The sequence below is a fragment of the Perissodus microlepis genome, chromosome 7 (assembly GCF_051167445.1).
Source record: "Perissodus microlepis isolate ML-2025 ecotype Zambia chromosome 7, ASM5116744v1, whole genome shotgun sequence".
Taxonomy (NCBI): domain Eukaryota; kingdom Metazoa; phylum Chordata; class Actinopteri; order Cichliformes; family Cichlidae; genus Perissodus; species Perissodus microlepis.
In genome coordinates, this window is record NC_140467.1 from 26,756,144 (window position 1) to 26,780,683 (window position 24,540).

At 47.0% G+C, this 24,540-nt stretch overlaps 1 protein-coding gene across 5 annotated transcripts; it reads left to right on the plus strand.

Annotated features, from left to right (window-relative positions):
- The first annotated feature begins 1,016 nt into the window (after window positions 1-1,016).
- Window positions 1,017-23,779, plus strand: apc (APC regulator of WNT signaling pathway). 5 transcript variants are annotated; one of them, XM_084934427.1, is made up of 18 exons: window positions 6,413-6,530; window positions 12,488-12,640; window positions 14,794-14,881; window positions 14,957-15,167; window positions 15,503-15,611; window positions 15,694-15,807; window positions 15,879-15,953; window positions 16,036-16,086; window positions 16,169-16,255; window positions 16,344-16,521; window positions 16,598-16,798; window positions 16,896-16,991; window positions 17,109-17,248; window positions 17,338-17,415; window positions 17,510-17,626; window positions 17,708-17,922; window positions 18,005-20,966; window positions 21,169-23,779. In XM_084934427.1, the coding sequence occupies exons 2-18, from the start codon at window positions 12,506-12,508 to the stop codon at window positions 23,104-23,106; spliced, it is 6,795 nt and encodes a 2,264-aa protein (XP_084790553.1). In that variant the 5' UTR covers window positions 6,413-6,530; window positions 12,488-12,505; the 3' UTR covers window positions 23,107-23,779. The 5 variants fall into 5 exon arrangements, with proteins under 5 accessions (XP_084790552.1, XP_084790553.1, XP_084790555.1 ...); XM_084934429.1 differs by having other exon boundaries at window positions 15,879-15,941; XM_084934428.1 differs by having other exon boundaries at window positions 15,706-15,807.
- Window positions 23,780-24,540: the final 761 nt, after the last annotated feature.

Here is a 24,540-nt window from a genome sequence, read left to right on the forward strand (position 1 = left end):
CAGGATACAGACTAAAACAAGTGAACTAAAACAGAAAAATATCAGTTCTTTTAGTTTTTTCAGTCTGGTCAGACTTGTAATCACGACTAGCCTGAGCAGATGAGCTCACAAACACTGTGAGCACCATCATGTTTACAACCTGATACACAACATGCTCTGGTCTCTATAGAAAATAATCGTGAGATAATTTACCCATTCACAACAACTGTACAGTGAGAGCATGATTTTATAACTCACCTGGATTAAAGTTTGCATTATTAGGGGCGTGGTTAATGTTGACATTGGTTTCTGTAGCTGATTTTTCCCTCTTTCTTAAGGACTTTCAGATCCTGCAGTGTTTTTAGGTCTCACACTTCTTCTTCTTCTGTTCAGTTTTCTCAGATTTTTAAGGAGGCACTGCACACTATGCTGAGATACGCCAAGTTTCAGCTAACTGCTCTTTGTTAATCACTTTTCGGTTAAACTGCGTTTGCTTTCCCAATTTTAACAGGTTCAACTAAAGAAGTGGGAACAAATGATGTGTTTTTGTGGCAGGCAGGTAGTAACAAAGGGCTTAAAGATAAAACTTAAAACTGGTTCTTTGCTCAGTTGTTGGTTATGTGTCGACACAACAAGGAATCCTGGAGTCAGGAGCCGTTTTATGCTTGAATGATTTGGAGGTCAGAGTTCAGAGGGTCACCAAACCAAAACATTCCTGTTAAAATGATCAGGTACAAGGACTGGACTAAAAAATTACAAAGAAGAACTTTAACGAGCTTCAGAAAGGCATCGTTTATTTACAGGCTGTGCTTCTGACAACATGATTATAACCCAAACTGTCAAGAAATCACACCACAACTCTAAAAACATGTGAAAATTAGTGGACTCTGGTGGGGTCACTGCAGCGTTTCGATACAAACCTCAGCACGGGATCCTAGAACACCTGAGTGAGAAGGCGATGGAAAGTACACGTGCAGCGGAGGAGGGCCAACCCCCCCCCCACACACACACACACACACACACTCACACAAACACACACACACATACACACAGAAAGAAGATGGCGGCGGCAGCGGTCGCGGCTCCTCCATAACAAAAAGGACTCAAAGTTCAAACTTGGCCCACTTTGTTTAACTCTGCTTTTCCCGCTCTGAGCGGACGATGAGCGGCCTCCGCCGCCCCTGAAGGCCCGGGTCTTTCCTCCTACGGGTCTCCGGGATGTTAGCGTGAGACTGCCTCCTGAAGTGGACTTTAAACCGGGACGGTAAGAGCGGCCGAGCCGTGCTAGCTCCGTGCTAACTGTTTGTTTGGACAGGCTGTTTGTTTGTGGACACTCCCGGGACGTGTTGCTACCGGTCTCCGGTTTATCGGGACACCAGGGCAGAAATGCTGTTTATGTGACCGGCGGAGGGGCATCTGATCCGGACTGGTTCCGGTACTGATCCGTGAAGGAGCGGGCACAGTTAGCCGGGTCAGCTAACGGCTAACTGCTATTGTCAGGACAAATGGCAAGTACTGTAGATATTACAGTACCGCGAGTAGTGCATATACCGAAAAGTCCCAGAAGCACTACTGCAATACTGCTGACAGCTCAGACTGTCACTGTACACACATAATGCAGCTCTGTGTGTACTCTAAGAACAGTAGTGCAGTTCTTTGTGTACTTTGACAACAGTACCGAATCTGTGTGTGCTCTGTGTACTGTGGCAGTAATACTGCAGTTCTGTATGTATTCGTTGTGTACTCTGACTGTCATACTGCAGTTCTGGGTGTAGTTGTGTCACATTGAGGTTGAGGACTGAGCAGGCAGAGGTTTTCTGATGTTTTGTGTGTATTCATAACCTGTGAAAAGCACCTGTGTCACCTGATTGCGATCAGTCGTCTTGATTAGAGGATTTTTACGGAGCATTTTAAATATACTTTAAATTTTTCTCTGAGGAGCAGCTGTGGTTCCAGAAAGTGGAGCCGATCGTCCTCACAGACCACGGCCACACTCAGGGACTGCACAGCTGGTTTTATGATATACCTCGTGAAGTCAGAGATTTAAGCTGATTTCTATGGAGAGATTTTCTTACATCCACAAGCGTAAACTAAGATTTACAAATATGTGCCGTGATTTGTGCGTAACCTTTATGATTGTTGGGTTTTTCTCTGTATCTATTATTGTACGAGCTACTGTACAATATAAAGCGTCTTGAGGCGACTGTTGATGTGATTTGGCGCTATAAAAATAAAATTGAAGTGAATTGAATAGAACTCACAAATGCGTGTTCCCATTCACACACGTACGAAAGAATTTGACCACACGTGAAACAATTTTCCAAATACATGTATCTAAACTTGATTAAATAGTGATTATTTACGCACAATTTATAAAGTAAGGTTTTACAAGTGAGGGATGGTAGTGTAGTTTTAGTTTTTTGTATGCACAGAAATGTTTTGTAAAGAGAAAATTATACTATTCGTGAAGCTAAACTTAATAAATTGAGTGTGACAAGTTGTCACTGACAACTGTAACACACGCCACAGACGTCAGGTCAGAGGTGTGTTTGCGGCTATTACTTCATCCTGCCCACATTTTCTACAAACCCGTGGTCCCCAGAGAAGAATATACGAACAAAATACTAATACTAATAACAAAAGTGTTTCTACTTTTGTAGAGTATTCTTAGTCATGTGATTAATGTAACCTAAAAAAGACACTTGATTATCAGTATTATAAAGTTATAATTAATCTTCAAGTTTGTATTTCCTTTTTTTAAAGTAATTCAAGTATTTATTAGATTTTGCATTTTATAACAGCAAACACAAAAATATAACAACAAATACAAAAATACAAAAACCAAAAAAAGAAGCAAACAAACAAAGAACTAAGAAAAACAAGAAAAAAACAAAACAAAAGAAAAAAACAATGAGGTTTTAACATCAGTGGCATCTCGTCCAAGTCAGGTAGACATGTAGGTGCAAAAATTGTCCCATTGTTCCACCGAAGCTTCAGTCACATGATGTAACCTTCCCAATGTCTTTTCGCAAGCAACGTTCAATCATTCTTTCTTTCCACATTTTAAGCGTTGGATTGTGGGGGTCCTTCCAGTACTACAAAATGACACGGGCACATGTTACCAATGTAGTCCTTAACACTCTAAACTGGTGTTTCATGTTTGTATTTCTTTAATTAGACCTGCAGCTTTTACTTTAAAGCTGATTCCTCTGATTCAACATGAGTCTTTATCACCAAGCAAAACAACAACACAACAAACTGTTGTATTCAGGTATATTTCTAAAGAACAGGAAAGCTGCTGAGTGCAAATGTAATAGCAAAATGTGAATTTGTGTCTATGTAGACAACAACATGTGATTTTTCACTGATTTATCACAGTTAACTGTATTATCACAAACAGACTGCATGCCAATAGCAGACTGACTGTGTCTTATGGCAACATTTATGTCAGGTCTCAGTGGGTGTTGCTGTGCTGGACTAACGTTGAGGACATAATTTGCAGTTGAAAAAGGTGAGAAATTATAATATAGGTTATTGCAATACTCAGCATGTCACAAAAAGTTAAAAATCGCAATATCATCGGACACCCAATCATATATTATTGGGTGTCTGAGGATTCCCACTATGGCTGGGTCATATCATACCGTTCACGGTAATACTGGTATAATGTTGGGCAACGATAATAAAATGAAATATCGCGAAAGAATATGGGTAAAACGCGCATGCGCAATACCTTTGTTTTCATACGCACATGACGGAAAAAGCATGCCGGCGACAGAGAACGAGAAGGGCGAAAGCGGATCGTTGAATGAAATGGATGAACCAGAATTGGTTTGTAAAAATGCTGCAACAGTTCCAACTCAGTGGTGTGGAACTGGTTTAGCTTTCGTCCGTCAGATACACAACAAAGCACTATTTTTGGTAGAGCATGCTTGCGGGCCGTCGTTATTACCGTGTTTTTTGGAAAATACGGCACACTCAAAATCAATCCTTTGATTTTTCTGAAAATTGACAGTGCCCTTTATAATCCCGTGTGCCTTATGTATGAATTCTGGTTGTGTTTACTGACCTCGAAACGATTTTATGTGGTACACGGCGCTCGAAAATCTGTCAAATGTTTTAGTACGACTTTGCTAAGCTACGAAGCCGTACCGCTTGATGGATTGTCGGAGCGTTACGGCTATCGTAGGCAGGAGCCTCGCGGAGTGATACTTACTGTGCTTCAACATAATATTACCGGATTGTGTGTGTTTAACCTCTTTTTAAGTTTTGTGGATATTATACATGGTTATGCTGAGGATCTGTCGGCCAATTTCCACTGGAAATGCCTTTTGGTTAAACTGTCAGCAAGGAATTTGCTTTTGCACTGTTAAATTTTTATATAACTTTAATGCACATAAAAAACAGCTGCTTGTTTAAGTGAAAATACATTGATGGGTTTTTTTTTTTTTGCTGCACTAATAAAGTTGTGGAGTTGTAAAGTATTTTGTCTAGTGTCAATTAGGGCTGGGCCATATTATACCGTTGACGGTAATACCGGTACAAAGCTAGGCAACGATAAGAAAATGACATCGCGATAGAATATGGGTAAAACGCGCATGCGCAGCGCCGAAAAAGCACGGAGAATGCACGGTAAAGGAAAATGTGAATGGGGAAAGTAGATTGTTGAGTGAAACGGATGAGCCAGAATTGTTTTGTAAAAATGGTGCAGCTAAACTGGTTTGGTGTTTGTCCGTCAGATACACAACAAAGCACTTTTTTTTGTAGAACATGCAAACGGGCCGTCGTTATTGCCGTATTTGTCGGACTAAGGTGCTTGTAAATCTGGGAGTAATCTGGGTCCTAAACTCTGTTTAAAGTCCCGAAGTCAAACGAACATCACTGAGAGTTTAAAACTGTCTAAATTCTTTCATCTTTAATGAAATTATCAGCATTGCTGCTTTACCAGGTGTAACTATGAAGTTTACCACCCAGGCATCCATGAAAACAGAATTCATTACATTTAACGGAGTTAGAAGTTAGCGGAAGCTAGCTCGCTAGTTTCGCTAGTTACCTAAACATGATATAGCATGTTCTGACTGAGAGATTTCGGAAAAAATTCAAACGTACAGCTCTGCTATCACTTCCAACATAAATGAAGACAGGAAGCTACACAGCAGTGATGTTTGTAGGGTTACTGAAGTTGGGCTAGCTGGTATATAATGAGGCTAGCGACACAGCTGTGTTAGCATAACATAAACAGTGAAGCTCGAGGATGAACGCTAACACTTTTCCACTCGATAAAAGTTAACGTGAAGGTTCCTGATGGTTAGAGATAAATGCAATCGCATGGCAGGATGCTGTAAACGGACCAAACTGCAGTCAGTAGAACAACTGAGATAATCCATCCACAATAGAAGGTTAGTCATTAATATACTGCAGCAACATAGGAATAGAGCAGCTGTGATAGAATACAGCATTAATGAATCAATGGTACAGAAGTGGAGGAAGCAAGAAGAATGAGTTGAATAAAGTTTGATTTATCTGACTGCTTTGTTTTGCTTAATGTGCCTTATAATCCCGTGCACCTTATGGTCTGAGAAATACGTATTTGACTTTTTTATTTGGCACACTGCAGTTGAATGTTGCAAAGCACCTCTTTTTAACATCAGTGGATATTATACATGGTTATGCTCAGGATATGTCAGCCCATTTCTACTGGAAATGCCTTTTGGTTAAACTTTCAGCAAGGAATTTGCATTTGCACTGTTAAATGTTTATATAGCTTTAATGCACATAAAAAAACAGCTGCTTGTTTAAGTAAAATGAGTGGATGGGTGTTTTTTGTGCTAGTAAAGTTGTGGAGTTGTATTTTGTCTCGCAGAAATTATATAGTCAGCTATATCATTATCGCAAATTTTCAAATGTATATCGTGATAAATATTTTTGGTCATATTACCCACCTCGAAAAGTACTCTGCAAAATAGTCAAGAAACCTGCTGAAGGTGGAAGAAGCAAATTTGTTTGACTTGAGGCAAAAACACAAAAATATGTTGTCGAGTTTGACCGGGTGACAAAGGAAGGAGATACGAGGAGCTGATGTGACCCAATGACATCACTCATTGTGTGTTGATGACATGAAGAGCAAATGGCAGAGGAGAGTCAGTGATGTTTACTCTCTGACATGGCCTCACAGTGCAGAAACTGTGTTATCCTTTAACCCACAGATGTTGAGCTTACATTGCAACATTTTGAGCTCACCGTCTCATTTGACCTCAGAACCCACGTCTGTGTGTGCATTGGTTAAAAACACTAAAAATGGTTCTTTGAGCTTTTATCAGTAAAATAAAGGTTCACCTTTTACGTGTGTGTGTGTGTGTGTGTGTCTCAATAACCCGGTCAGTCTGCCTGCAGAGCCTGCTGCAAAGCATGCTGGGAGCAGTGGGGGCTGCCCCTCCCTTCTTTGCCTGTGTGTGTTTCTGGGCTGTGATTGGCTGCCTGAGAGCCCAGCTGACTGCACTCTGTCTCTCAGACGGAGAGAGAGGAAGGCTGATGGAGGCGAACGCGATGGGGTGAGCTGCCATTTTCTGTCTTTATCCTCTATCCCTCCATCCTTTTTCCTCCTTTGTATCTGCCAAGGAAGAGGAGGCGGACGGGAGGAAGGAGGAGGGGAGAGCGGAGGGAGGGTGGAGGTTTGGGGGGGTTCCTTTCATTGTGCTGTTGTCGTTCTCCAGAGGATTTAATTCATCCTCTGTTTGTGCTGCAGACGAGGAGGAGGGGGGGGGGGTCGTTGAGAGACTGAGAGGATTGGGGGGTGGGTGGGTGGGGGGGTGATGATGGAGGGATGAAGAGGAGGAGGTGCAGAGATGATGGAAAGAGGAGGGAGAGAAAATGGCGTCTGGCTGGTGCAGGAAAGAAGAGATGTTGTCTGTCCTAGTTATTGATTGCTGTGTCAACGGCAATAATCAGCACCTGGATCAATAACTTTACCAGTATCATCACTGTTATTTTAGTACTGTATGTAGTACTGCTGGATTCTTTGTTGGTGCAGCAAGTTCAATTTGATCTTCTGATTGTTCAAACCTGATCAGTGTGATCAGATATTTATGGATTGGTGCTGCAGAGGTCAGTGTGTCGCCTCACAGCAGCAAGGTTCCTGGTTCAAGCTGGCACCAATCCTTCTGTGTGCAAAGGTTCTCATTATGTATGTCCCATCTCGTTAAGGGCACCTTGTTAGGTTATCTGTGGATTCTGTGGTTGTGGCGTAGATAAAGCACTGTGATTGATCAGTAAGAGGTCAAACTATTTGTGCAGGTGGAGCTGAGAGGCTCCGCCCTCCCTCATTGTAACTGCGTTAGGACCTCCTGTGTTGATTGGTCGTCCTGTCACCAGGCAGGTAAATAGCTTGTTTTAATTACAATTTAGATGTTTCTATATTTAGCACTGAAGATCATCAATAATCTAAGCTCTCTGTAATTTCAATTATTGACATGAAAGATCAGCTGACCCTCCAGATTTGATGTCATCATTGTACCGAATTCATTTTAAGGTTAAACAGGAAACGGGAAGTGATGTCATATGTTTAGCTGATCTGAGGGTTACACTCTCTGATCATGTGATCCTGTGATCACATGACCAAATTATCAGGTGCTCTTACAGATCAAAAATGTCATTAGTGAGCTGTGTGCTGCAGTAAAATACAACATTGCTCAGCTCAGGTCTTGTTCTGACATATGGCATAGAAACTAAACATTTAACAGTGTTTCCTGAAAACCCTCTCTTGTCTCATCATTTCCTAATTACATTTACTTTTACAATAATGGATTCCACAGCAGTGGGGAGTAGATGTCATCAAAGTAGATGTCTTTCTGAAAGTGCTGTAACTAAACTTAAGAATGTAATTCACTCGCTGTTATCATCTTCAATGCTTTGTATCAACACAAAGCAGAGCAGCTACCTGAACGCTACTCCAACAGAGGTTGGTTATCTTGTTAATAATTTTACCTCCTCACTATGTATGGATACTGTAGCTCCCGTGAAAAAGAGAGCCTTAAATCAGAAGTACTTGTCTCCCTGGTTTAACCTTCAAAGATAACTCGTAAGCTGGAGAGGAAATTCTAAATCACTAATTTAGAATTTAGCCTAGAAAGTAATTAAAATTACTCTGGGTGGGTAGGGGGTGGCAGCAGTCTTCCTCTCCAGCTTCTGGAGCCAGACAGCATTTTAATTCATTTTAAAGCATGATGCTTAACCTTGTCCACCCTAGCTAAAAAACTGAAAAACCACTGTTAATTCTTATTATCTATCGTCCACGTGGGCCTTACACAGAGCTTCTGTCTTATTTAATGCTCAGGTCAAATAAAATATATGTATAATAATACTTCAAATACCATTGATATTCATTTAGAGCAGGGGTAGGCAACCTTTCTGATGACGAGTGCCATTTAAAATTTCCTCAGAAGTCAGTGTGCCATATGATTGCATTAGCAATAAATTTAATAACGCTCTATATTAACAGTTACACACTATATAGAACTCCTTTATAGAATTGTATTTGTTCGCAGATGTTGGCAGCTATCAGCGAATAGTTATCAGCTATTTTGAAACAAAAAAAAGACACTTTTTATCCTTAACAAGAACTCCATAACAGCAAATGAACTGTACAACAGAAAATACAAATGCTATTTATGGTCTCCTCACAACAATGATAAGAAAAATAAACTGGGCCAATATTGCATGTCTGTTAATACAGAGACACATGTTAATGTGATCTCTGGTCTCCCACTCAGAGACGCAGATCTCCGAGTGTCCAGCATTCAGACGGCTACCTGAGGACAGTCATGTGAGAGAAAATCTGCTCACACAGATATGTAGAGCCAAATCCTGTCAATATGGCCTCTGCAATGTTCTGAAAACAGTTAAACTTGACAGGTAGTGATGCACAGCAGGTGAAAATGCAGCTCCATGAACACGCACAGCTGTGGATTCCAGCTGCTTCGATGTTATATGTATGATTTCTATCAATTTTACGTCAGATAAAAACTTTGGTTGTAAGCTTCAGATAATTATTTAATAAAAGCGAGACATTTTAAATGAGAATAAGAAAGTATTTCTTTGTGCCCCCCTTTCCCTGTTAATGCCCTACCAGGCCCCCTGGCAAAACTTTGCTAGATCCACCCCTGCACAGTTACCAGCTGTCAGCTACGTTAAAAAAAAGGATCCTGGTGTTATTTGTCTCTCAGAAACAGTTCATAACTTCCCTTCAACTCATTCTTGTCACCTAAAAGGTAAACCTGTTTCTCCATCACCTGTTCAGCTCTGATGATTCAGTAAGGACATCTCCTGGTTGCATCTTCATGTTTCCCTCTCACCAGATATACAAACCGATATCATGACCAGCAGCTTTTACAGCTGTGGCTCCAGCAAACATCAGCTACTAGAAATTAATATTAAACAAATTCTAACAACAGCTGATCAAGCTTAAACGTGCTGCTGTTGTTTAGCGCGACATCCGCCGGTTTCCTCTTTCTGGAGCAAATTGGGCGATAAACAAGAGAGAAAAGCCGATCAGCTGATCATTGATCAGTTTCATGATTGAAGTAGCAACAGGAGAGGGAGGGGGAGAGAATGAGAGAAGAAGAGGCAGCTGTGCAGCGTAACGACAGAATAAATCCAGCTTTGTGTCTTTTTCCATTCTAGCTGAAGTCCGGGACAAACTGTGTTCCATTTCAGCTCAACGCGAAACGCGTAACATTTTCTCTGAATACGAGACGATTCCATCTTTTTACGGGACGGTTGGCAACTCTACTAACTAACCTTATGAATACAATAAAGTTCAACATCAGTAACATCAAAGCACCCACCCAGCTGTATAGAAACTCCGTCATGCTAGCTAGTAGTGATGTGCAATACCACTGATTTCCTTTCCCATCCGATACCAAGTAAAATTCAGGGTGGTATCGACGATACTGATCCGATACGATACTTTGTACAAAAACGTATTTTATTTATTGTATCTTTTATTGTATCTCAAATTATAGCGCCATAATGATTACAGGACATCAGATTACTTGTTCTTACTTAATAATGCAGAATTCATCATATAGAAATAAAAAACCTGAAGTTGTGCGCTATTTGAACACCTTGCCCGCCTGCAGCACTAAAGGACTCCGTGAGAGACGTCTGTCTCGCCCTAGCAGCACCTGTCCATGTCCACTCCTCCTCTTCAGTTTGCCTCAATATACGCTCGTCATTTTCTGTGATATGATTTACTCTGAGGTGTTTGACAAATTTGTGGTGTTGCCACAACACCTCACTTTCTTGCCACATGTACCGCAAACCACGTCTCGGCTGTTTGTGGATGTAAAATACGTCCACACATGACTTCAATTATGCTCAGCCATTGTTGTGAGTGCGCACGCCAGGGGCTGCGAGACATTTATTCAGCCGTATTTCCCACATGACTATGAAAGGTGGAAGAGGAAGTAGTTCCTTCCAATGTAGACAATCCGAATGATATAGTTTCTTTCCACTGTGTTCCTGTTAATGATAAACTACAAATTTACCCTAAATTACTAAAATATCGATATTTTAATGTGAGAATTGATTCTAGAACATAAATGACTGGTATCGGAGGAATCGATATTTCAGTATTGATCCGCACATCCCTACTAGCTAGCATGCAGTACGAGTTATTGCAACTGACTGTAAAAAGTCAGCACAACGAAAATAAACTCCACCTAAACTAAATCTGAGGAAGCACCGCCATAGCCATCACCAAACTGAGTTATTTTTACACACCGACCAGCATCTGGCCAATCCACCACCTTTCATTGTTTATACCGATACAAAGAAGAAAAAAAATCAGCGGGCCACCGAGCAAATGCCCAGTATGCCCGATGGCCAGTCCAGCTATGGTCGTGCCATCAGTTAACCCTTTGCGTGCCAACTGTGGCACGCGTGCCTAGGGTTGCCGACCCCTGATTTAGTCTTTTTCTCCAATGAATCTTTCTCAGTTAACTTCAGCAATTACTTTCTCCTTCAACCTCCATCATCAAACCATCAACATGTCTTTTAGACCTTATTCCTACAAGACTGCAGTCCTGTACCACAAGCTTTCAAGCCAGCAGTAGTTAAACTGTTATTTAAAGAGCCATCTGTTGACCCAGCTGTCTTAGCTAATTACAGGCCAATCTCCAGCCTTCCTTTCATATCAAAAGTTATTGAAAGAGTAGTTGTCAAACAGCTAACAGATCATCTGCAGAGGAATGGCTTATTTGAAGAGTTTCAGTCAGGTTTCAGAGCTCATCACAGCACAGAAACAGCTTTAGTGAAGGTTACAAATGATCTTCTTATGGCCTCTGACAGTGGACTCGTCTCTGTGCTTGTCCTGCTAGACCTCAGTGCAGCATTCGATACTGTTGACCATAATATTCTATTAGAACGAATAGAGCACGATGTAGGTATTACAGGTACTGTGCTGCAGTGGTTTGAATCATATCTATCTAATAGACTCCAATTTGTTCATGTAAATGGTCCTCTTCACACTAAGGTTAATTATGGAGTTCCACAGGGTTCAGCGCTTGGACCAATTCTGCTAAAAGAGCCTCCTGTTTCCTCCTGAGTGAGAACAGTAGATTCGTTTAGTCACACTGGTGTGTTTAGATAAATAATGTGGATAATAAAATAATAATACCATATGAACAGCTGCACTGCATCATGGGAAACGACAATAAAGCAGGCTGATGTGTTTATGATGTCACTGCAGATATTTGTGTTCTAAGGCGCGGTATGGGAGGAAGTGTCACTGAGCGTGCTCTGAAGGATGACGCTGCTTCAGAGGTTGTCGTCTTCACCCTCATTTGCTGGGACACCATGTTCTGTAACGCTGTCGCTCGAGTGTTTCATTTCATTTTTGATCGCCCACTCTGTTCCAGCCACATGATTGGCGGACACAGTGTTGTTCTCTCATTGGCCTTCCACGCTGTCCTTCGAAACGTGGAGGAATAAGGTCTGTTGACTTTGTCAGGTCTCACTTTTCTTTCGAGGAAAAGTTCCTCAATGATTTATCGTCATTTTAATTTTACACGTTGGTTCTGATCTTTTGTGACATTATCTCCTGTGACGCTCTGTGTTATACTGCGGTCACGCTGTCTCTGTACCATTGCCATGGTAACATGTTGCAGGGTCCATTAATAGTAGTCTTTGTACGGAGGTTTGCTCTGGGACACAAGAAGTGTCAGTAACTGCTGCACTTCATCATTATTATCTTCAACAGACCAGCTGTTCCCATATGGGTGGGGCTTCAGGTGTGGGTGGGGCTTTTGAGTGGTGGTTCTCATGTTTACCCAGATGTTTTGTGCTGCAGATCAGTAAGCTTATTGATTACTGGCTGCTGGCGTCTCTTTAATAAAACTTTATTAGTATCTAAGTTCAGGTATTGTTGTTGAGTTCAACTCCGCCTTTGAAAACACGTAAACACTCCTGTCCTTGCCCACATGCACTCTGATTGGCTGCTGTCTGTCTGCAGGTCACACTCGGGTCCAACATGGCGGCGGCGTCGTATGACCAGCTGCTGAGGCAGGTCGAGGTGTTAAAGATGGAGAACTCAAACCTGAGACAGGAGCTGCAGGACAACTCCAACCACCTGACCAAGCTGGAGACAGAGGCCTCCAACATGAAGGTGAGTGCTTATCTGAGCAGGTGCTGCTCTGTGTGTGTGCGTGTGTGTGTCGTGCGTGTGTGTGTCGTGCGTGTGTGTGTCGTGCCTGTGTGTGTCGTGCCTGTGTGTGTGTGTGTGTGTGTGTGTGTGTGTGTGTGTGTGTGTGTGTGTGTCTAATGGTTTAAATATATTGATCAGTCAGGCTCCGTGGGTGGCAGCGCTCACATCAGAAACATCAGATGTTCAAATGTTCCCTCAAACTTCCAGTTAAAACTGCAAACAGATAAGATTTAAATAAAGTTTTTTCAGTCTGTGACTCACAGCTGTTTTAAACTTTATCAATCTGTTCCAGTTCTCTTCTTGAAGTTGATTATCTCCTAAAGCTGAATTTCTGTTTGCCATGAGAGGGCGCAGTGACCACAACTCAGTGTAAAGACTGTATTAAAATGATGGCCATTAAAATTAATAAGGGCTTTTTTTTTTCTTTTTTTAAAAACTTATCACTAGGGATGGGTACCGGTATCCGGTTCTGACATAAACGGTAGTAACCAGACCAAAAAGCAGCGCACATTTCGGTGCTTTTTTTTTCTGAGATGTGATACACTTTGGATTCCAGCCAATCATTTTACCTTTGCAAGCGTAGTAGGCGGGCCCAGGTACGTACGTTCTTTTAGAGCAGCGCTACAGATTAAAAATGCCCAAGGTGAAGCGGTCAAAAGTCTGGCTGTATTTCACAGCAAAAGATGCAAACTCAGTAGACTGCAACAAGTGCTTTAAGGTGATACTGTGCAAAGGAGGTAACTCCTCGAATCTGATGAAACACCTGGCGACGCATAGCGATTTTTTAAAAGCCGAGAATTGCGCCGTATTTGATAGCTTGCTGCGAGACCTCACACAGTGCACATCTACTGCGGGTGTGGTGCCTGTTATCAGACCCGGAGTTAGCAACATCCCCCAAAAACTCGAAGAGGAGAGTCCTGGCCCCTAGCCCTGCCAGTGTAGCAGAAATGATGACGGATGATGATGGCAGCAGCAGCCGTTCTTCTCTGCGTGAGTAGCTTAATGTTGTCCGTGTGTAATTTACGTTGAGTAGGCTAACCACGTTATTAAATTAATGCATGTAAGGTGAACTAGCAAACACCGTCGTAGTTACATGCGGCTGTCTTCTTGTTTGATGGCAGATACTCCCTTCACACTGGCCAAAAAGGCTAAAATGACCAAAGAAAAAGTGGGAAACAGCTAAACATGAGAGGTTTTTGGACAAAGTTTGTGTTCTTCATTCTTTAAGCACCGGTTTAAGCACCGGCACCGTTTCAAAAGTACCGGTTTGGTACTGGTATCGGATAAAACCTAAACGATGCCCATCCCTACTTATCACAGGGTGTCACATGTGTGTTCATACGTGTGGCCACGCCCCTGCTGTTGCAGTGATTAGTCAGTTGACTGCAAGAGCAAAACTTTATGCGTGTGTGTGTTTGTTTTGCGCTCTCTCTCTTGCTCTTTCTCTCTGCGTATGCAACCGGTGTCTCTCGCCCTAAGGCCTAGAATAGCTGCACTGCTGTTTTTGTCCAATCACGCGCTGCGGACCGGGAGAATGAGCTCGTTGTTGTTGGTCAGAGTGAGGCGTCAGAGGATCTTTGGCGTGATATGGAGGAAACGGGCAGAGTGAGCACTCTGTCCTTTTAACTCTTTTCCATCAGTTTTCTTCTTCCTGTTTGCAGCATTTTGTCCTCTTCCTCTCTTCCCTGTGATTTTACTGAACTTCGATTCTTCATATTTTTCCTGCTCCGTGGAGCTCATCCTGCACGTTTTCAGCGTGTTTGAGTTTCTCTCGTGGTCGGTCATCTTGAAGCTGGATCTTTATTGTTCATGTTTTTTCTTCTCGTTATTGTCCCGTCCTTCGTCTCCAAATACACCCTCACTTCCTACTTCCTGTTTCCCATTTCCTGGTTTGTGTCGATGAGTGAAGACGGTCAGAGTGAGTTTGGTTTCCATCATGTCTCTGTTTGAACGCTGCCGACTCATCGTGGTGAGTGATCGCTGCTTTATTCTGAAAGCGACGCGTTTTGTTCTGTGTGCTGCAGAAACAGCGTGTGAGTGTGTGAGAGAGAGTATTAGAGGGTCAGAGCAGGAACTGATTTTATCCTCTTTGTTTTCTTTCTCATTGTGAGCAGGAAGTGCTGAAGCAGCTTCAGGGCACCATAGAAGAAGAGTCTGGGGAGGCTTGTGGCTCTCAGCTGGAGCTCATTGGACGGTTAAAAGGTGAGTCTGACACATCCGGACGCAGGTCGAAGAAGAAGCAGCTCAGCATGTGCTCACTGAGTTTCCCACCCTCAGAGCTGAGTCTCGATTCGGCCGGCTTTAAGTCCCGATCCCGCCCTCTCCTAGCCCCCGGCTCCACCTCCTCATCCTCTGGAGCTCCTGTAGGAGCAGTGGGAGGCTCCGGAGCTCCAGGCCCCTCAACAAGTGCTGCCTTTCCCAGGAGAGGGCTGCCATCTGCGGGCAGAGACGGCCACGACCGCTGCCTGGAGGAGCTGGAGAAAGAGAGGTAATACTGCGTAGCAGTTAGAGCACTACAGAGTACTGAGAGTACTGTAGATACTGAGAACACAGAGAGAATACAATAGAGTAGTGAAAGTATTGAGAGTACTATGAGCATGTTTACGCTAAGCTACAAATGCACACAGTACTGCTTTAGAGGTATTACTGAGGATACTGCTGATGTAGTAGCACCTACATATATCACAGAATATCAAATGGTCAAATTGTTTTTAGCTGATGCAGAAGGTCAGACTATTCAGTTTTCTAATTGTTTCTATGTTTTATTTGCTTCATTTTCCCGCCTATTTCTCCTGCCCTGTGATTGGCTGCTGCCCTTGGCAGGTCTCTCCTATTGGCGGAGCTGGATAAGGAGGAGAAGGAGAAGGACTGGTACTACGCTCAGCTGCAGGATCTCACCAAGAGGATTGACAGTCTGCCACTCACTGGGAATGTAAGAACTCCTGCAACGGTGTGGGAGTGGGCTAGAGTCAAACTGGTTAATGTTCATGTGTTAATGAGGGCATCCGTGTCAGTTCTCTCTACAGACCGACTTAAATCGTCGTCAGCTTGAGTATGATGCCCATCAGCTGCGAACAGCGATGGAGAAGCAGCTGGGCTCCTGTAAGGAGATGGAGAGGAGAGCTCAGGTAGGAGGAGCTCACCTGTGTCTGTACCCGTATCTGTAAATGTGTTTTGACACCTGTACTCTGTGTTTCAGACTCGCGTGGCTCGGATTCAGCAGATAGAGAAAGACATCCTGCGGCTCGGGGCCCGGCTGCAGGTAACCTCACCTGTAAGGATCACATGCAAACACCTCACCTTACACGCTCATCTGTTACCCAGCCTGCGCCTCACTTTCTCTCCTTTCTCTCCAGGTCGAAGGTGCTCAGGGGGCGAGCGAAAGCAGCGGATTGGCCGGGACGCAGGTGAGCAACTCGTCTTGTAACATCACTTGGAATCTTTACCTCTTCTTTGAACCTGATTTTTAAACCGTCACTCCTGCTGCAGAGCGCAGGCACCCGTTTGGATCACGAGCCAGCCAATGAGACGAGCTATTCTGTGCCTCGACGAATCACCAGCCATCTGGGGACCAAAGTAAGTCTCCTTGACAACAAAACTGCTTCACCTGCGTACCGTTTAACAGTGTCTCACATGCGGGGTACACCTGTGTCACCCCTGGCAGGTGGAGATGGTGTACAGCCTGCTGTCCATGCTGGGGACACACGATAAGGACGACATGTCACGGACGCTGCTCGCCATGTCAAGCTCACAGGACTCGTGCATTGCTATGCGTCAGTCTGGCTGTCTGCCGCTGCTCATTCAGCTGCTGCACGGCAACGACAAGGACTCCTTGTTGCTAGGTAACGGTCAAGTCGTTCAGTAGTGATACATATGCCTGTTGTCACGTGACCTCACTCGTTTTCTTGTGTTGCCTAGGTAACTCCCGTGGCAGTAAGGAGGCGCGCGCACGGGCGTCAGCGGCGCTCCACAACATCGTGCACAGTCAGCCGGACGATAAGAGAGGGCGGCGAGAGATCAGAGTGCTCCACCTGTTGGAGCAGGTGCGCCATTACTGCGAGGCATGCTGGACCTGGCAGGAGAATCATGAGAGGGGTGTTGACCAGGAGGACAACCCCAGTGAGTGAAGTCACACACGTGCCCACCAGTGAGCAGTCAGCAGGTGTTATGTGTGTAATGTGTGTGTGTGTCTGTGTATGTGTGCGTGTCTTCTCAGTGCCGTCCCCTGTGGAGCATCAGATTTGTCCAGCCGTCTGTGTCCTCATGAAGCTGTCCTTTGACGAAGAGCATCGGCACGCCATGAACGAGCTCGGTGGGTTTCTCTGGGTTTGCCTCCCTGTTTCCCGCTCCTTCTCATTTCCTGAACTGTCTTTCCTGCTCCTTGCTTCCTGTTTCCTGTTGCTCACACTGGGGTGTTCTGTCCCTGCAGGCGGTCTGCAGGCGGTGGCAGAGCTGCTACAGGTGGACTGTGAGATGTTCGGTCTGAGCAGCGATCACTACAGCATCACTCTGCGGCGATACGCTGGCATGGCACTCACCAATCTCACCTTTGGAGATGTAGCCAATAAGGTAAGAGGAACTTAATTTACCCTTTCGACTGATTAACCAATCAGATGAAAGGAAGATGATGACCCTCGTGTTGTATTTTTTTTTTTCAGGCCACTTTGTGCTCTATGAAGGGCTGCATGCGAGCAATGGTCGCTCAGCTCAAGTCTGAGAGTGAAGACCTGCAGCAGGTAAGCACACATGGCTCCACCGCCAACCCATTATGTCACAGCGTCCTTTAGAAAGATTTGTTAAGTGACCCCTTGCTGTGATTCGCTGTTTCAGGTGATAGCTAGCGTGCTGAGGAACCTGTCCTGGCGTGCTGATGTTAACAGTAAGAAGACGCTACGTGAGGTCGGCAGTGTCCGAGCGCTGATGGGCTGCGCTCTCGAGGTGCAGAAGGTAAACGTTCTGTTCTTCTCCTGTTAATGTTTCTACACTGAGCATGCTCTGAAACCATTTCTTCTTCCTGTCCTTCTACAGGAGTCGACGCTGAAGTCTGTACTGAGTGCGCTCTGGAACCTGTCGGCTCACTGCACAGAGAATAAGGCTGATATCTGCGCTGTGGATGGTGCTCTGGCGTTTTTGGTGGGGACGCTGACGCATCGCAGCCACACCAACACACTCGCCATAATTGAAAGTGGTGGTGGCATCCTGCGAAACGTCTCAAGCCTTATCGCCACCAACGAGGCGCACAGGTAAAGTAAACTTGGGTAAACAAAGCGTTGGATATGAACTTGCACTGTCTCTCTGACTATTCTCCCTGTTCTTGTCCTGCAGGCAGATCCTACGGGAACATGGCTGCCTGCCAACGCTGCTGCAGCACCTGAAGTCTCACAGCCTGACCATTGTGTCCAACGCCTGTGGCACGCTCTGGAACCTCTCTGCCCGTGACACCAAAGACCAGGAGGCCCTCTGGGAGCTGGGCGCCGTGGGCATGCTGCGCAACCTCATCCATTCACGCCATAAAATGATCGCCATGGGCAGTGCTGCTGCGCTGCGTAACCTTATGGCCAACCGGCCAGCACGCTACAAGGATGCCAGCGTGGTGTCTCCTGGTGCAGGCGCCCCATCGCTACAGGCCCGTAAACAGAAAGCTTTATTCGAGGAGCTGGATGCACAACAGCTGTCGGAGACCTTCGACAACATCGACAACCTGAGCCCCAAGGCAGCGCACAGGAAGGGGCGGGGCTGTAATGGCGCCACAGGAGGAGCAGGCAGCGTCACGCGCTCATATACTAACACGCCGGTGCTATCGAGCCCAAAGAACGGAGATGGATCAAAGAGGCCGAGCGAGGAAGCAGCATACACTCGCTCAGTGTTCCCGCCCAGCGTGCGGGCGTCCAGCGACAGCCTTAACAGTGTGACGAGCGCCGATGGTTACGGCAACCGTGGGAAGACCAAACCGTCCTCTGAACCCTTCTACTCGTCAGACGAGAGCAGCGCTAACAAGTGTTGTGTCTACAGGAAGTACCCAGCTGATCTGGCCCATAAGATACGCAGCGCCAACCACATGGCGGATGATGATGGCGGAGAGCTGGACACGCCCATAAACTATAGCCTCAAGTACTCTGACGAACAGCTGAACTCTGGGCGCCAGAGCCCGAATCATCGCGGCGCCATTGAGAGCGATGATGACAGTGAGCAGGACGCCAGACTGAGGAGGAACGACGGCAGTGATTCAGCAGCCGGTAGCGGGCACATGGCATCAGTTCCGCCTCCACGCTATGTCGTTGTCACAGCAACATCGAATTATGGTACAGAGTCTACGACCGAGCAGCCAATCGACTACAGCTTAAAGTACGGCACTGATGCTACACGTAAAAAGCTCTTCAAACCAGAGGAGACCGCCCCCTCGTCTATTCCACCACCCCCATCAAGCTCTGCCAGCAAGCTCCGCCCACCACCTCCCTCCAGCACCCGGGGGGCGCCAAAAAGCAACCAGGAGTCGACACAGACATACTGCGTAGAGGACACACCCATCTGCTTCTCCAGAGGCAGTTCGCTATCCTCGCTGTCCTCTGAAGAGGAGGAAGACGGTGATGTCATAACGAGAAAGAGGAAAGGGGGGAGCGACAGCGGCGCCGGTATCGACTACCCGACACTCCCTGTCAGTGAGAAGGACGCACATGAGCAGCAGCAGCGAAAAGAGGCTGAGAGCCAGACCACTGCTGCACCATCCACACGGGGGCGCCGTAGCCACCACCACCACCATAGCCATCATCATCACCACCACCACCATGTGAGTTCATCAGGCGCAAGGACTCCTAAGAGCCCGCCGGAGCAGCCGTACGCTCAGGAGACACCGCTGATGTTCAGCCGCTGCACGTCCGTCAGCTCGCTCGAGAGCTTTTCCACCTCCTCCATTGCCAGCTCCGTGCGTTCCAGCGAGCCCTCCAGCGGCATGCCGAGCGGCGTGGTGAGCCCCAGTGACCTGCCCGACAGCCCAGGTCAGACCATGCCACCGAGCCGTGCCAAGACGCCACCACCGCCGCAGAAGACGAAGGAGGAGGAAAAGGCCAAGAAGAAGGACGAGGAGGAAAGCAGTGCCGACGTACTGCTGCACTTTGCCACCGAGAGCACGCCGCATGGCTTTTCCCGTGCCTCCAGTCTGAGCGCACTCAGTCTGGATGAGCCCTACATTCCCGCGGAGATGAAAAAGAAGAAAGAGGAGGATGAGGGCGGGGTTGAGGAGAGGAAGGAAGAGCCTCCTAAACCCATCCTTGATGAATCAGATGATGACGACGACATTGAGATCCTGGAGGCATGTATCAACATGGCCATGCCCAAATCATCACGGAAACCAAAGAAGCAGCAGCAAGCAGCACCACGGAAACCAAGCCAGCTTCCTGTCTACAAAATCCTCTCACCTCAAAGCCGTGCCCAACCGCAGCCCAGGAAGGACATGCCGCCGCCGGAGGAGGTGCCCAGAGTTTACTGTGTGGAGGGAACGCCGCTCAACTTCTCCACTGCCACGTCTCTTAGTGACCTCACCATTGACTCCCCACCCAATGAGCAGATGGGAGCGGGCCTCGTACCTGTAGCCCAACCCACCTCTGCCCCTAGGAGAAGGGCAGGGTTTCCTGAGGGCGAGAACGGAGATGATATTCTCGCTGAGTGCATTAGTGCCGCCATGCCCAAAGCCAAACCCAGGAAGCCTGTCAGAGCAGCGGCAAACAGCGAGCACTTGCAAACCCCACCTTTACCGCCTCCTCTCCCTCCAACGGCCCCGTCTCCCCTTGGCCCGCAACAGCAGAAGAAGAAGCCAACGTCGCCTGTGAAGCCGATGCCTCAGCGGGCGCTGTACGGCGTCACCACAACAGCAGCTGCAAAAGCAAAGCCGGGATTCGCATTTGACTCGCCGCGTCACTACACGCCGATTGAAGGAACGCCATGCTGCTTCTCACGCAATGACTCACTGAGCTCGCTGGACTTTGATGAAGAGGATGGCGGCGAGAAGGACGAAGAGGAAAAGAAGGCAAAAGAAGAAGAAGGCAGGAAGAAGAAGCAGCAGACAGCTGCCGTTTTTCCACGCACAAAACCACCGACCAATCAGACGGCCACGGACGAGAAGCAGAAGTTCGCTATTGAGGACACGCCCGTATGCTTCTCCAGGAACTCCTCGCTGAGCTCACTGAGCGACATCGACCAGGAGAACAACAACAAGGAGTTTGCCCCACCCCCGCCAGAGCAGCAAGACAAAGGCAAAGAGGGGGCAAAGTCTCCACCCCCTCCAGCAGAGGTATGTCTAGATACTTGAGTAAAGTACTTAGAGCAGAGAGTACACAGACTAATACACTGAGTAAGGCGTAATTAGTGTAGCATGTACTGTTTACCTTGTTTACTTGTTACTTTGTTACTTCCTGCTGGAGTTACAGTTTTGCTTCACAGAAATGTATCAGTCTTGTGACAGATGTCCCTCTGTGCTCCTCTATCCCTGATAGGTGGAGCCAAAGCCTCGCCCCCCTGCGGCCACTGGCTACGCACCTAAAGCCTTTCATGTTGAGGACACGCCCGTGTGCTTCTCCAGGAACTCCTCGCTGAGCTCGCTGAGCATAGACTCGGAGGACGACTTGCTGCAGGAGTGCATCAGTTCCGCCATGCCCAAGAAGAAAAAGAAAACCACCACCCTCCCTGTACCCACCCCGCCGCCTCTATCTGTCTCCAAAGCTGAAGATGGCATTCTGGCTGAGGAGGAGCCTTCAGATGCACCAAGGAGCCCTGCCTCTCCAGATTCAGAGTCCTTTGATTGGAAGGCCATCCAAGAAGGTGCCAACTCCATCGTCAGCAGCTTGAATGCCGCTGCCGCTGCCTCCTCACTCTCCCGCCAGCCATCATCAGACTCTGACTCGGTCCTGTCGCTGAAATCTGTCGGCTCGCCCTTCCACCTTACAACAGCTAATAACAACGAAGAGGAGGAGGAACCAGAGGAGAAGACAAAGCGAGGCGCGAGGATCCTGAAGCCTGGTGAGCGCAGCACGCTGGAGACCAAGAAGAAGAGAGAGGAGGAGGAGGAGGAGGAGGAAGAAGAAGCAAAGGCTTTGAGGGGCGGGAAGAAGGTGTACAGGAGTCTGATCACTGGAAAGCCAAGAGCGGAGCCGGCAGCCAGGGGGCGGAGCAAGCCCCGTGCCGCTGCTGTGGCCAAAGCTCCTGGAGGCAGCGATGTAGATCGAGTGGGCGGGTCCTCTCGGGACTCCACCCCATCTCGCTCCACCCCAGCACCCAGTCAGAAAGGAGGGAAGCTCTCGCAGCTGCCACGCACGGCTTCTCCAGGAAGTGCATCATCATCCTCTGCATCCAGGACCACTAAACCCACCACAACCCCGAAGAGTGGTGGTGGCATCCCGAGAAGCGAGTCCACATCGAGAGTCAGTGGCTCCACTGCCGCCAAGAAGCAGAAGGCGGAGCCTGAGAAGCCGGCACTCGTAAGGCAGTCAACCTTTATCAAAGAAGCTCCGAGCCCGACACTGAAGAGGAAGCTGGAGGAGACGGCAGTGGCAGCCGCTCTCGAGTCGCCATCCAGCCCAGACACGCCGCTACCATCAACCGCCAGGAGAAATGACGTCAACCGTTCACACTCTGAAAGCCCGTCACGCCCACAGGAAGTGACATCATCTCGCTTCAGCCGCACCGGCACCTGGAAACGGGAAAACAGCAGCGGGGGAGGCGGAGCCAGCAGCGGGAAACACTCAACCTCTCTGCCGCGCGTCGGCACCTGGAAAAGAACGGGAAGCTCATCGTCCGTGCTGTCAGCATCCTCCGAGTCCAGCGAGAAGGGACGGAGTGAGGAGGAGAGTGCCATGAGATTGAAGGGAACGTGGAGAAAGGCAAAGAGCAGCGGCGACCCATCCAGCACCCGAGGCTTCGCCGACAAGTCCGAAGACGTGTGGGTCCGGCTGGAGGACTGCCCTGTCAACAACCCCCGCTCCTCCTCCTCCTGCTCTGCCCGCTCGCCTACTGCCATCAATGCCCCACCCATCATCGACAGCCCCGCTCCCTCCAAGATCCCGTCTTCCTCCTCCTCTTCCTCCTCTAACCTTAACCTGCGCCGCAGCTGCGAGAGCCTTGACGAAAAGCCAGCGCCAATCGAGAGCCGGCCGCAACAGCCGCCGCACCAGCAGCAGCACCAGCAGCAGCGCGCTCAGCAGCGCAGCGGTGCTGTTGCGGCCCGAGTCAGCCCCTTCAACTACACGCCAAGCCCAAGGAAGAGCAGTGCCGAAGGCACAGCAGCCACTACCACCACATCATCTTCCACTACCCCTACGCGGCCCTCCCTTATCCCCACCCCAATCACGAAGAAACGCGAGCCAAAGGGAGGCGAGGGTGGTGGCAGCAGTGGGGGCGGTGGCGAACGCGGCTCATACATCGTGACATCTGTGTAAATATGCAAGACCAACAGGAAGTGTTTATGAGATGAACTGTACAGAAAGTGAGTGTATTTAAGTGCTGTGCCCACCCCCTCACCTGCTCCTCTCTCCTGATTGGCTCCTGCCAGCTGTCCATCAACTCAAAGAAACTCTAACATGAACTTTTTATGTTTTTATACCACTAAAGATGTGTAGCGCTTAGCTCTGCCCCCTGCCTTACCCTGCATGGCCCCACCCCCCTAACATGACAGTAATCATGGACACTGATGATGATGATGTTGATAATTCAGCGCCTTTGATAGTTTTTCATGTTTTTTGAGTTTGGTTCTGAACAGAACAGTTGGATCCAACCAATCAGTGAGCCCCTAGGCAAACCCAGTGAGCCGCCTCTCAGCTTCTGACCAATCACATTCAGTGTCTTTGAGTCAGTCAGAGACCCGCCCTTCAGTTGGTCATCTGTTCTGTCAGAACCTCTCTCTTCTTCTTTGGAAGTCTGCTGCCGACTCGAATACCTGACCCACCTGAGACGGTTGACGAGGCTTGGCAGAAGACTTTGTGTGTCGCCATGGAAACAGATAACACTGTAAACCGTAAGTTATTGCTGTAAACTGAACTGAAGCACATAATTTAAATGAGCAGATTTTTGGTTCTTGATTTTAAATCTGAACATTAAACGAATGCAACACGATACCCGCTTCCTGTTTTTACTGATCCACTTCCTGTCTGCTGTCTGATTTGATGTGACAACATAAATCTGCTGCTCTCTGTGGCTCTGTCAATAAAGTTTGAAACACTGGTGTGACCTTGGGGGCTGACCTGTTTTATTGCAGCTTTAAACAGGAGGTAATGAAGACGATTATAGCCAATCACATTTGACATCTTAGGTGCAGAAAGTTGGTCTCATGATCATTACAAACTTTATTTATAAAATCTGTAAAAACATCTAAAAAATTGATGTGAATCGAGAGCGAGGAAATCATCTGAATGCTATCCAGAATATCCAGAATACAGGGAGACCCCCCCCCTATATTCTGGATAGTATAAGTCAAGCTGAGTCAGCTGGTGGGATTGGGTGCTGTATAAATATAATTGAATCGATGATGATGAAACATGTTGGTGATTTTAATGTGTGTCGCGGTTTGGAGCTGATCTGTGGATGAACAGGAAGGTTTAACTTCACTGGATGTGAGAAGTGAAGTAAAATGTGAGTGAGGCTTAGACCGAGTAGTCTTTAAACAGCCATTCAGCTGCTGTGCTGCGTAAACACCCTGCTGAATAAGAAACTCAGTCACACAAATGTGTAAAGCAGCAGGTGATGGCGTCTGCAATCTTGCAGAAAGCTTTAGGTAGGTCCTTAAAATCAAAGCAAAAACATTGAGGATTCTTCAGGTCAGATCCAACAAATACTGTTTCATCCAATGAGAATCGTCTGCTCTGAAGGTTTGACTG